The sequence below is a fragment of the Lampetra planeri genome, chromosome 1 (genome assembly GCF_965212315.1).
Source record: "Lampetra planeri chromosome 1, kcLamPlan1.2.h2, whole genome shotgun sequence".
Classification (NCBI taxonomy): domain Eukaryota; kingdom Metazoa; phylum Chordata; class Hyperoartia; order Petromyzontiformes; family Petromyzontidae; genus Lampetra; species Lampetra planeri.
This window is the reverse complement of record NC_136107.1, coordinates 16,659,321-16,671,902: the sequence shown is the minus strand read 5'-3', so window position 1 is coordinate 16,671,902 and position 12,582 is coordinate 16,659,321. Positions and strand designations below refer to the sequence as shown.

Sequence of the window (12,582 nt, the reverse complement as noted above, 5' to 3'; positions counted from 1 at the left end):
TGATATTTGAACCGGTCCAACCCACACTCACCAGAATGAAGTATAGTTAAACAACCCCATTTACCGATATGGTGTAAGGAACACTTCCATCCATTACTATGATTGGAAATGAATTGAAAAAGTAAAATTCACAGAACTGAAAGTACTGTACACACATTTCAATAGACACAATCAGGGTAGCCCAACATGAGTAGTGTACATAAAATATATTGTATATGGATGCATTCCATCTTTGTGCACATTGAGACCACAAATCTTATTCCAGGAAAACCTGCGTTATGTAAAAAAAAAACACATACGGCATTAGAAAACAGCTGCAAGAAACATCAATGCCAATTGTAAAGCCTTATTCTGCACGAGACGTAAGTTAAACATCTATGAAAAAAGAGCTTCAGAGCTCATCGGATTCCTCCAGTTCTGATTTATGATAAAAGAAACGCGCGTGCCGCTTCCTCCGCGTGCAGTGGGCTCCTTGTGCTGCAGCCACGCGGGGCGCCACACCAACTGCCGGGAGTACTGCCAGGCCATCTTCCGCACAGACTCGGCACCAACTCCCAACCAGATCCGTACGGTCGAGAACTACTGCAGTGTCGCGAGCCCCGCGGTCGTGCGCTGCTTCGACAACTACACACAGTCCTACCCCGCGCGCAACCCCCTCGACAGTGAGTACGCATGGCTTCCGTCCACCTGGAATGAATGAACGCCGGCAAAAGGGATTGAACAATTCGGACGTCCAGAATAAACAACTCATTCGGGTTTCAAACGTCACACTTACTGGCTCTGACATCCCTTAAAGATGCTGGTGTGTCATCAACCGTATCAAAACACAATTAGACCGATGCGCACGTCTCTTTTATAAAATTAAACATTTAAGACGCAAGCCACAGTGCGATTGTGGCCATGTAACCCAAACGATGGCCCATATAATGACCCGCTGCAGTCTGTGCTCCTTCAGAGGAGTAACAAAACTACATGAACTCTAACTCCTGCCTGAAGCCCTCTCGTCGCGTGGCTTATCAGACCTCGACATTGCCATTTAGCTCCTGAGCATATTTCCACACGGAAGAATATAACGAACGAATGCCTGATTGCCCGGTGTGATACAGCATTATCTTTGCAAGCAAAACACCGCGATGAAAAGCATTCATTGGGTGCGTAACCAGCTCATTTAGCTCTGCCAGTAAGTTCCTGTTAAATATCCAACACATCGTGTTGTCGAATTGCTGCATTACGAACCCGGAAACACGAGTCCAATTCACAGTCCCGGCCAACACCGGTGATGATTATCTGAACCGGTCCTGGGTCTCCCCTAGGTCTATTGAGCCTTAACTCAGTACCCGATGCGGTGCGTGTATATGAAACATCAGTACTGGTGGAAACAAAGGTGGGCGGGTTTGTTGCTGGTCACCCACCCCCTTGTGTGCTGGTGCCGACCTTCACAGGTGCTCGCTAACAACACTTGCCCCCACAGTCTACGGCTCTACGGGGGTCCTTGGTCTTTGTATTGGCTACCCGTCAAGTATCAAGTGAACGATAAGATCCTGCTACTGACCTACAAGGCACCCCATGGGTTAGCCCCGTAATATTTGCAGAAACGGATCCATATTTATTCTCCAGAGATTTTAAGATCACCTTTTAATTATGCCGAGGTCAAGGCTCGTGTCCTGGAGTAATCACCCCTTTTGCCAGTGCAGCTCCCAGGCTTTGGAATGCTTTTCATGTACCAAGAAGATATTCAGAGTCGTTTAGACCTATTTAAGTCGGTTTTGAAAACTCACTTCTTTAAAATTGGCCTTACTCCCCCCCCCGCTCCCGCCTAGTTATTTCCGTTGACCCTGCAGGTTCTGGTTATGCCCCGCTTTCCATGCGCAGTGGCGCATCGGGCATCTACGGACGAAAGGCACCTCTTCACAATCGTAAATTATCCGTAATGAAGGTTCTTTTCCCCAAGACACCAGTGTGCTGTACTAGTAACGAATTTGCAAGTTCTGTTCACGTGACAAACCTTACGAATTGGCTGTGTCGGGTGGTGACGGGTTTAGCGACATATGCGATCTAACCCCCCCACCAAAAAAAAACTATTATGGATGATATTGGTCGTGAAAGCCTACTACGTGTTTAAACAAACGTAAATGACGAACGACCGCTGTTGACTGTGCGCGCGCACGAAGGCCTCCACTGCTGCGAGCGCGCGGCTGACTCGAAGTGCGAGGCGGCATGCCGCCGCGTGCTCGTCACCATCGCGTCGGAGCAGGAGATGGTGGAGGGCCTCATCGAGGGCTGCGGCCGGCAGCCTCTGCCACAGGACCCGCTCTGGCAGTGCTTTCTGGAGGGCGCCGACACGGGGGGCGGCCGGCGGCGTTCAGGCGGCGGCGGTGCGCAGGACGCGGCCTCTTCACCCACGGGCCTGGATGGAGCCAAGCTGCAGTGCTGCTCGCGAGCCAATTCCCCGCACTGCAGGTGGTTGGCTCGCGTGAAGCTCACGAGGGCCGACTTGCGTTCCTAAAAAGCGCTCGCCGAAGCGCCTCGGCAGTGACGCAAAGCGTCTCGGCAGTGACGCAATGCGTCTCGCATCACCGCTTTTCATCTCAACCGTTCCAATGCCCTGCAGTGGGGTTGTTAAGGTGGACCCCCCCCCCCACAACTACCTCGTGGCAGCTGTTCCCGTTTGGTGCAAGGTGATCGGCAACACCGTTTGTCAATCCACTGCGTGAATGGGGCCTCTCCTTGCCATGCTGCTCACGTGGGTTTATACCAGGGGTCGGCCACTAAAATATCAAACAGAGCCATTTAACAAAAACATCGAATTCGGTACAAAACTCAATATTTCAAGAGCCACAATGCATGTGAATACATTCTTACATTACGTCACGAAGCAGTCCGTAAAGAGCCGCACGTGGCCCCCGAGCTGCAGGTTGCCGACCCTTGGTCTAGACCACACTTTGTGTGTATGTTGAACTTCTTTCGCACCATACGTAGTCAACCGTGCCATGCTGGCCAGTGTAGGTTAGTGAAAGTGGGCATTTGACTTCCACTGCCCTCTACTGTCCACCATGCAGCTCCGCAGGCCGATGGGAACCTGCTTTTGAAAGGTGGTTACCCATCCAAGAGATTCTCCAGGCTCAATCCAACTTAGCTTCCAATATCTGATGAGATCAGAAGGTAATTTTGGTCGTATGAGAAAACCAACACTACCTCAAGACGTTTCTATTTGGAGTGACAAATGTTGGTTATTGGAAAAGTGGGTTGCTTTGGGTTTCCAATGTTTTCCTTGTGATATACAATTTCCCCCCACAGTACGTAACGATGCATCCATTTATATATGACAATATATTACGCATAAAGTGCGTGATAATCAATTTCTTTTGTTTTATTCGTACTGTATATGTTGCACATGATAGGCCATCGCAGCCACCAAAAGAGCTACGAATTCCACAATGTTGTATATATGGAATTGCTTCTTGAATTGAATTGCGGCCGCCGAATTGTGACACTCTAATAGGGAGGAGCACGAGTCGCTACGTGCATCGTTGCGATTATTCGACACGTTTATACCAGTGCTGTTCACTAATTTATGAGAGGGGGGGACACCTTCGCCGATAAAACATCATCAGTGTGAGTGTCACCACACCCGCCTGCCAAGGGGGTGTTTTCACCATTCGTGTATTGTCGGGGGGCTGCACGTCAGGGGCCGCACTAAAGGTCACCAGGGTGTCGCCAGTGGCCCGCGAGCCTTGCAATGAGGAAAAACTGCGTTATACTACAGTAAAGTAAACCTGATGAAGATAATATCGCAGTTATTGTTGTTTTTGTTCTACATTGGGGCAATAGGTGGCACCATTTCCCCACAGCAAAGGGAAGAGAAAGCCAGTAGAGTGGTCTGGTACAGTTCGTATTGTTTGCTCTTTGTGTTTGGTTTTCCTTTTTTAGTCAGCACACTGAACATGACCAATGTTTGTTTTTCTGTGCAGTGCTGCGTTGATGTATGATCTGGCTGATTCGTGCTGTGGGAGAGCACCAACAAGCTAGGGGTTCAATCAGCACATCATCCTTCGGAGGTCAATAAAATTAGTACCTTGGCCTCAAATCCAAGGGGGGTCAATTAGGGCAGAGGGAGCCTCAAAGGGCACCTCATCTGGCATTTTGCTCAGACCGTCCAAAAACCTTTCGGTGGCTCTGCTAAAATCATTATGGAGATGCTTGCTATTTCCAGCGATAGTCCTGACAAAGTAGTGGAAATTTCAAAATCCTGTAAGAAGGAACAATTTTATTCATGGTGCACGCACTGTTGACTTTCCACAAATACTGTATTGAAAACATTGACTTTCTGTGACATTGTTTATGACAACAACCACCAATTCTATGAAACATGTCAACGCCTCAATGCAGCAGTAGATCACATTATTGAACCCCAAGTGGCATATGGGACCAGTTTTCTCTCTAATGTGTTTTTTGAGTTGTGAGCCTTTTATAGGTGTTTCCAGAATGTGCAGGGAATTGTTGGACATCGTGCCGAACAACACACGGTACAACCTGAAAACACATGGGAGCTACACATCACAACCGCAAAAACCTACGTGGTAGCATATAACACAAAAGCAGAAGGCCACGTGGCTGATAGAATGCGTAAAAAAATGCGTATTTTCTACGTGGAGAGAAAAATATGGGAATGAGCAGTAGTATAAGACAGTCTAGTTCTCTCCTCTGATACCGGAAAAATTAAGGCCTTGATATTTGAGCCGATCGCCCATTCTCCCTTGCCTACTGGCATATTCGTGTGTCGCCTCACCCCCCCCCCCCCCGTCGCTCTTGCTGTGGTTCAGGGATCTATGCGTTGGACTCTTCAGCATGAGCTGGGGTAGTGCCCAGAGCTGGCAGGAGTTTGAGCGGGAGTGTGAGTACCGACTCCAGGAGCCATCCATGATGGGCTGCCTTGCGGACGTGCGAGAGCCGTGCCAGCTGGGCTGTCGGGACCTCAACTACTGCACCAACTTTAACAACAGGTGTGTGTGTGTGCTTAAAGCAAATCCTGAGACAGCCCAATGGTTAGTTGTTTTTGTGTGTGGGATCTATATCTAGGAATATGACCACTGCAGGCAGTGGCAGTTCATGATTTCTGTTTGTGGGGGCTACAAGCTTCATCTCGGATTTTTACAGTCTCAGGTGGCATGCACAGGTGGATTTAGCAATGGCTTATGTGCTTGCTTTGCTAAATAAGCACGTACAGTCCATGCAGCTTCCCAGACGCCCAGTACTTGTGCATTCATTGCTGGTGCGTAATTATCATCCACTTTGAAGTTGATTGTAGCTTCCCAAAATTGGACCTAATTTTTCATTTACATTTATATATGTCATACGTATAGTATACATGGATACACCACAGTTAGTCGATTGGCAGATCGTTGTGTGGTGGGGCGATGCAGTGGTATTCATTTTGACCTCTTCCAAGACATCTGGTCAGTTTGGAAAAGTAGGCCAAAATACCTTCTACAGGAGCTTTCTCGAGCTCCATCTAAAGGAGGCCCTTCCACCAGTAGCGACTAGAGCGAGCGATTGCAGGGCTGCACCATTACCCTTTTCCACCTGTCATACATCCAGTTTCAGCACATTACATGCAACATTTTGCACGTGCATCATATCCGAGCGCTATCCAGGTTCAATCGTGCTCAGGTTGCAAAGTTTGTAGTGTGCGTCATTTTCGGTGTGTTGCCTCCTTTGGCTAAATCTCTCAACGTCATGTCTCTGACTCACGTATGTTCTCCGAACAATTTGTTCCACTCTGCCTCTCAGTGTAGTATCAAGCATTTACCACTCCACGCTTATTTTGTACGCTTTCGCTCCATTTTGTCATTGTCTAAATTTCTGACCTCATAACAACTCGCTGTGCCTGTTGGTCACCCACCTAAGAAACATCCTGACGTGATCCAGCAGTAAAGCATTCACCGCTTGTTGTAGAGGTTAATGGTTTGGATGCAGCGGCCACCCTGGTTATTATTGCAGATGCATTAACCATAAAATATACATACCATCTGATTCAAAAATCCCATGATATCATTCGCAAGAGAAGGCCATTGTGACCTGGCATCATGGTCCAAATTTGTAAACTTTGAAAACGTACCTGCAAATTGCTCAATTGGCATTGCACATAGCAAATATCGCCCCCTACTGTGAAAAACTTGGCGGGACCCTCCTGAAAAAAGTGAAGAGCTTCAGTGAGGCTTTCCCAGCTGAAATAATCCCTTGCTGATCTTTCAAGATTTGAAAAGGTCAGGCATCTTCTAGGTGACTTGATCAAAGGCCAATCGGCAATAATCTGAAAAAATGACAACTAGTTGACTCACTGGTTTACAGATAAAAGCCATGCTATGCAATACATTATTCTCACGAAAAAGGCGTGCGACCCTGGCAGGCCGACGGAGCTGTTCCGTGGATGCAACGCGCAGGCTGACCAGGGTGCACTCAATGACATCCGCCTGTGGGAGCGCGGCACCATCCAGATGCCCTTCCTCATCATTCCCGTCAAAGACATTCGCCGCTGCCAGCCCGAAACGTGGAAGGCCATCGCATGCGTGTTGCAGGTCAAGCCGTGCCTCGGTAGCTCTCCTGTTGCCATCATATGCAGGTGGGGAACTCTTGCGGCGGCACAGGAAGCACCGCCACGCACTCCTTCCCAAATAAACAATGTGATGAGCTGTCTGGTTCATTTATATGTGTGTAATGCGGTGTGAGTGGACTAGTGGCCACGGGAAGTAATGACAGGGGAGTCAGACTACAGTGCGAATGTACTAGTGGCCACGGGAGGTAATGACAGGGGTATGAGTTGTGAGTGTTAAGAGACTGATGGCTACGGGAATGTTTGAGAAGGGAGCGTAGTCAGGTAACGGAAGAGGACGGTAGAGTCTGCCAGTGGAGCGAGTGTCCAGAGTCAGCGAGAAGGTTAGGGAAGGGGGGCGTGGCCTCGTGTTGGTATATAAGGGAAATGCGCGGGAGACGCAGGGTCGTTGCAGTGGGGTCTCCGCCTGATGTCAAGTGAACTTGTCTTTAATAAAGTGCCATCTCAAGAAATGTGTGTTAAGTCATTACATATGTATATCTGTTCTCTATGTTCATGAAACATGTGTCGAATTGTGCATGTAAGAAATTATGCAATGTCAAGTTTATGGAAACATTTAGTTTTTGCTAATATCGTAAACGGGACACTGCAAATGAAACAGAACAAATGATAAACAATATCAAAGAGACAGCGAGTTAAACAATAATAATGTTAGGATATAATCATGACCCCAGATTTTTATAATTCATCGAATCTCTGGGGGGAGTGAATGATTACACACCGAACATTAAACTGTTATTAGAAACTAGCCTTTTGCCCGTCCAAGGACGGGCGTATTTCAGTAAATCTGAAACTTGCAAGTGAAAATCAGATCACGACGTGATATTCATTGCATCAATTTGTGTACAATTTGTAAGGCCGCGGTGACACAGACTTATATCATTTAAAAGTGATAATCCCTTGTTCATCATGACGTCCTTTTTACTTCTCTGTCTCAATGGCGTTATTGAGATCGCGTGAAGTGAGGGTTCTATCTTTATAGTGAGGGTTGTAAGTTGACGCTGAGGAGGGGGAGGAGGCGCCTCGCCCCCCCCATGTGGAGTGACGTCACCCGCTAACTATTATTAATGACGGGGGGGGGGTGTCCATTTGGAAGACGTCATCTCTTCATGATTATTAATGAGCGGGGCTCTTCGATGTGTAGTGACGTCACCTGCTCATGATTATTAATGAGGGGGGGGGGGTGCTGCATGTGGAGTGACGTCACCCGCTCATGATTATTAATGAGGGGGGGGGGGTCTATTTATAGGACGTCACCTGTTCATGATTATTAAGGAGGGGGGCTGGCCGACATGGAGTTACGTCACACGCGAGACACACAGACATTATTGGCTCATTATAGTAGTACATTCCAAACAATTCTGTCATTAAAGATGCCACGTAAATATGATGATGCAATTTCAGAAAAAGAATCTTGAGTGTTTGGTCATTGTACTGTCATTGATGTTCATGCTGGTAGCTGATGTGGTCATTATGTGTATGTATGTTGAACTTCTTTTGCACCGTACATAGTCAACCATGCTAATCGGAGGTGCAAAATGTGTATGATCATGGACAGGTCTGACTGTGTGGACATCTTGGAGCAGTGTGGGGACATGGACCGCTTTCCTGCCGGACACTCGGCTGACACAATCTGCGACATCCTCTCGCCCACAGATGAGCCGGAACAATGTATCCCTCTCTCACGCTACCTTAGTAAGTTTCACATGCATGCATCTTGTCACGAGTGGCTTGCATTCTTTGTACGGGGCAGCGATTACACCACCAAGCTTAAGATAAACTGGTCAGAATAGGCAGTGACGTAGCGTGTGTTGGCATAGGCTTAGGTGTAAGGAATAAATCTGGCCCTTCTGTCAAATTTCCCCTGACATGCTGTATCCCAGAAGTTATACTGCCCATGCATTCAATAGCTGTGTCACTGGGAATAGGTACCAGTGGCCTACTTTTATAAAAGATATGTAAATGTACCATTTTGTTAGTCTACTGCTGGATGAGGGTCCCCAATTGCATGCGGATCATTTGGGATATTTCACCATACTGCCAATATTTCTGTATGCTGATTCATGCAGTTTGGTGAAGGTGTGGAGCATAGATGTGGGAGCATAGAGTAGTACAACAGTGAATTTTGCTGTACTATGTAGCCCTGCAGTCTATAAAAACGTGCTGTGAATGTATGTTCAACTTCTTTTGTACCGTACATAACCAACAACACACATACAATCACATGCAACACAGCACTGCAGATGTGCTGTGCCGCATGTGATTGTATGTGTGCGTTCATTGAGACGCGAATAGCTCATTCATTCTATCATGCCGCGATCAATGCACCGAGTATGCCTGTCTTTCTCACTTTGATTCTATCTGTAGTGCCCAATTTAATTTCATAGCGTTCAGAATTAGGTTCATATTGGTAGTTATATATATAAAAAAAAATCTCTCAGAAGAAATTTTCCAAACAAACATGGTAGAGATCTTTCAGTGGTAGAACGCATTTTCAGGAGGAGGTCTTTGAGAAGAGGAGTTATGAAAGAGGCCATGAGAGGTGGGGGACGCCATCTTGTCAGGATCGAGATAGGCATCTTTATGTAGTCTGGGTTGCGTTGCTCCCATTCTCAACACGTTAATTGTGATCAAGAGTTCACAAGGACTATTCTATAACCCAGAGATACATGTTTGTAGAAAACGGTGATTACTTTAGAGCCACTAGTAAATATGTCGAGAGCGCTGTGGCAGATTTGTGAAGTATGGGAGGCCAAGTGCCTCATGCAACCTTCTTCTTGCCTGGAACTGCATGGTGGGCTGGAGCTCGATATGATTCTGACACCTGTGAGCCCTTCTACCTCTGCAACTGTGGCCCAACGTAAATAATTTATCAGATGATTGGAATTCAGATATAAGTTCAACTGATTGTATGATGGCTCGACAAAGAGAGACGACCGGATTGCCAGGCAAATAGCCAGTTAACGGTTGTATATATTGTGATTTTTTCTAAAATTAAATATAAAAATGTATATTCTATGGTTCTTTTGGTGAAGTCACATAGATAGAAAAATAATAACAAAATAATAAAAATTAAAATAAAGTGAATACAAAAATAATAAAATATCACGACGTCTCGATCGCAACACAAGCGGTCGTCATTAGGAACAGGGAGGTTAGCCTCTGAGGGCAAGCTGTTTATAAAGGTTTAGAGTTGGGCGGGGTATCTAATGTTAATGTAGGAGAGGGCCCCGACCCTGGCAGTAGGTCTACACCAATCAAAGCATTGCACCTCACTCCACATACCCACACTGCTGACGGTGGAGGTGGACAAGAAAACACAAATCATGTCATGACCCAAAGTGGTTGATGACATCTTTCCAATGATTGCTGAGTTTAAAACCATCGTCTCGGTTTAAATTGTGTCTGTGTCTGTATATATGGATGGCTTTGTGAACGAATCTTTTTTGATAGCCAGTCGGCTTGCAAAGTACCATCGTCTTAGAGAAATAAATTTTAGGTGAGCCAGCCGTATTAAAGTAATGATCAGCCACGGCAGAAGTATTGGTCCTGCCGTGTTTCAGATTTGCCTTATGTTTACGAACACGGTCTGAGACATGTTGTTTGGTTTCCCCAATGTAACTGCTGCCGCAGATACAACTTAGTTTGTAGACGCCGGGATATTGCATGTCAGGAATCTTGTCCTTCACAGATGGGATCAGATCACGAATTTTATGCACTGTGTTAAATCGGACCTGGATCTTGTGTTTGTTCAAGATTTAGGAAATATTTTTGGTTATCCCTGCTATGTAAGGTAAGGTGACGGTTTTGATTGGATCTTCAGATGGCTCCTTCCTCACGGTTGGAGTGGTGGCTTTGCGGATTGTGTAGTCAAAATATCCATTCGCCTTGAGAGCCTGGTGTACGTGTTTGAGTTCACTGGTCAGGTGTTCATGGTCGGAGATACATTGAGCTTTTTGGTGTAGCGTTTTATGAGGGGATTCTTTTGGGATGGACGATGGTGGGAATCAGGTTTTAGGTAGGCGTCAGTATGGGTTACTTTCCTGTAGACAGAGTGGCTCATTGAGCCATCTGGTCTCTTTTTGATTAAGACATCCAAGAAGGGTAGCATGCCATCCTTTTCTACTTCCATGGTGAATTTGATTGCTGGGTCTATGGAATTGATGGTGGTCGTTACGACAATAATGCACGAATCTAGGAAAGAAGCACTTGGAAACCTGTTTTTAATCTAAGCAACTTTAATATTACTTACTCTAACACCAAATTCTTACCATCAGAATACCGACAACAGTGCCCATGAAAATATACGTACTCATCAATCCGTACTGGATGATCATAAAAGCATCAGTGGTCAAATTTCACGATCCCGGGGTTAACCAGGACAATAGGCAACACCTCAAAATGGCAATATTCGCGTAGAATGCGTTCTCATCAAATGCGTATAAAATAGTTAGAAAACGTCAACCATCGGATCTCACAATCACGTGATGAAAATAAACAATAGGCTGTCTCATGGTAACGCGACCATGCACAATGCCCTTGTTATGGTGTGTGAGGCATGCAAGCTGAGATTTTTCTTGGCCCACAACCTGTAAAAGGTACAGTTAACAATAGTGAGTGAGTGTAAAGTTAATGTTTCTCCTTTATGAACAATACCTCAAGTTCCACAACGATGTGTATGTAGAACGGCAGGCTTGGTCCACAGTTGTAGTGCGCTCGCGGCCCTGCTGCTCGTTGCTCCTTCGCACTGTTGTCTGTGCATCATACTCGATCAGCAGTTGGAGTACTCTGTGGTCACGCTGCTCCTTATTCCTTCTAGATTTGAAGCTTTCGTGACTGCAAGGATTCATATTCTTATTCCTTGTCAGCTGCCTGCTTCGAGCGAGCACCCTTGGTGCCCCCCCCCCTCTCTCGGGAGGTCTCCTGCTGTGCGCCGTTGTCTCACTGCTCCTCGCTCACTCTCCAGAAAACTCTTATTATCAGAATATCAGTCACTTGGACAACATAACTTTCCCAGCCTATAGATTGGACAACATTTAATGCACACTCGATATTAGTATTTAACTAAAATATCCACTTAACGTCTCACATATCTAAGCTGACCACAGTATTATATGAAAATGCATTCTCACACCTCTTAGCTTCTCACTACTCTTAGTTTAGTACAGTACAACTTCTCGAAGTCCTTGACTCTGCAAGTGGCTCAAAACATAAGGAAAAACATAGAATACAACTTTCAGCAATACTCAGAGTCTGTCAGTGCAGAACTCAACACTTAGCAATACAGAGCCTTTGCCTCAGCAAGACTCGACTCTCTGGTTGTTTGCGAGGACCATACCCCGGAGTTTCCCCTCAGCAAGACTAACTTGTATGATTTTCGTATATTGGTACATAGGGACTTCTTCCCTAAGACACGTCAAAAGCCCAAAGCTCCTCCTCCCATCACGCCCCTTGCATTGATCTGGTCAGCCTAATTGCACCTTTGTTCTGGCTGCCTGGACATCCTGACACCTAATGTCATAACCCATATAAAACTCCCTTCCCTCCGGAGGTCATCTCAAGATTGTGTGAACGCAGATATTCTTAATTTCCCCCGGTGTAATGTGCGTCTGTAGCCTTGATTATTTTGAAACAGCCTTCTTTAGGTCGGCTCATCCTTAAAATGGATTCCTGCTGCAGTATGCAATTAGAGCCACTGGGAAAACAAAGGTGGTTGGGCAGGCTCTGGTTATACTCCTGACATTGAGGCCAACAATGAAGTTTTGCAGGTGTTCGTGCATCCTATTGTTCTCCATATGGATGTACACAATATCCTGGAATCATTCTATACAAAAAATGTTTTACACGATTTAAATGGAACGACATTAAACAAGGAAACATTCTTTATTGTGAGACTGAGAAAGACGGAGATCTTACTCTTCTTATTCTTTGGGTCTTTCGGTAAAATCACGTAGATAGGTTGATATTTG

At 46.0% G+C, this 12,582-nt stretch overlaps 1 protein-coding gene across 1 annotated transcript in view; it reads left to right on the top strand.

The window, feature by feature from the left end:
* Positions 1-12,582, top strand: part of RECK (reversion inducing cysteine rich protein with kazal motifs) — a 134,050-nt gene that overhangs the window by 84,791 nt on the left and 36,677 nt on the right. The window contains exons 8-12 of the mRNA XM_078594813.1: positions 465-662; positions 2,172-2,460; positions 4,824-5,003; positions 6,410-6,622; positions 8,172-8,308. Of these exons, the coding sequence (XP_078450939.1) occupies positions 465-662; positions 2,172-2,460; positions 4,824-5,003; positions 6,410-6,622; positions 8,172-8,308 (1,017 nt within the window). The remainder of the gene's footprint in view (positions 1-464; positions 663-2,171; positions 2,461-4,823; positions 5,004-6,409; positions 6,623-8,171; positions 8,309-12,582) is intronic.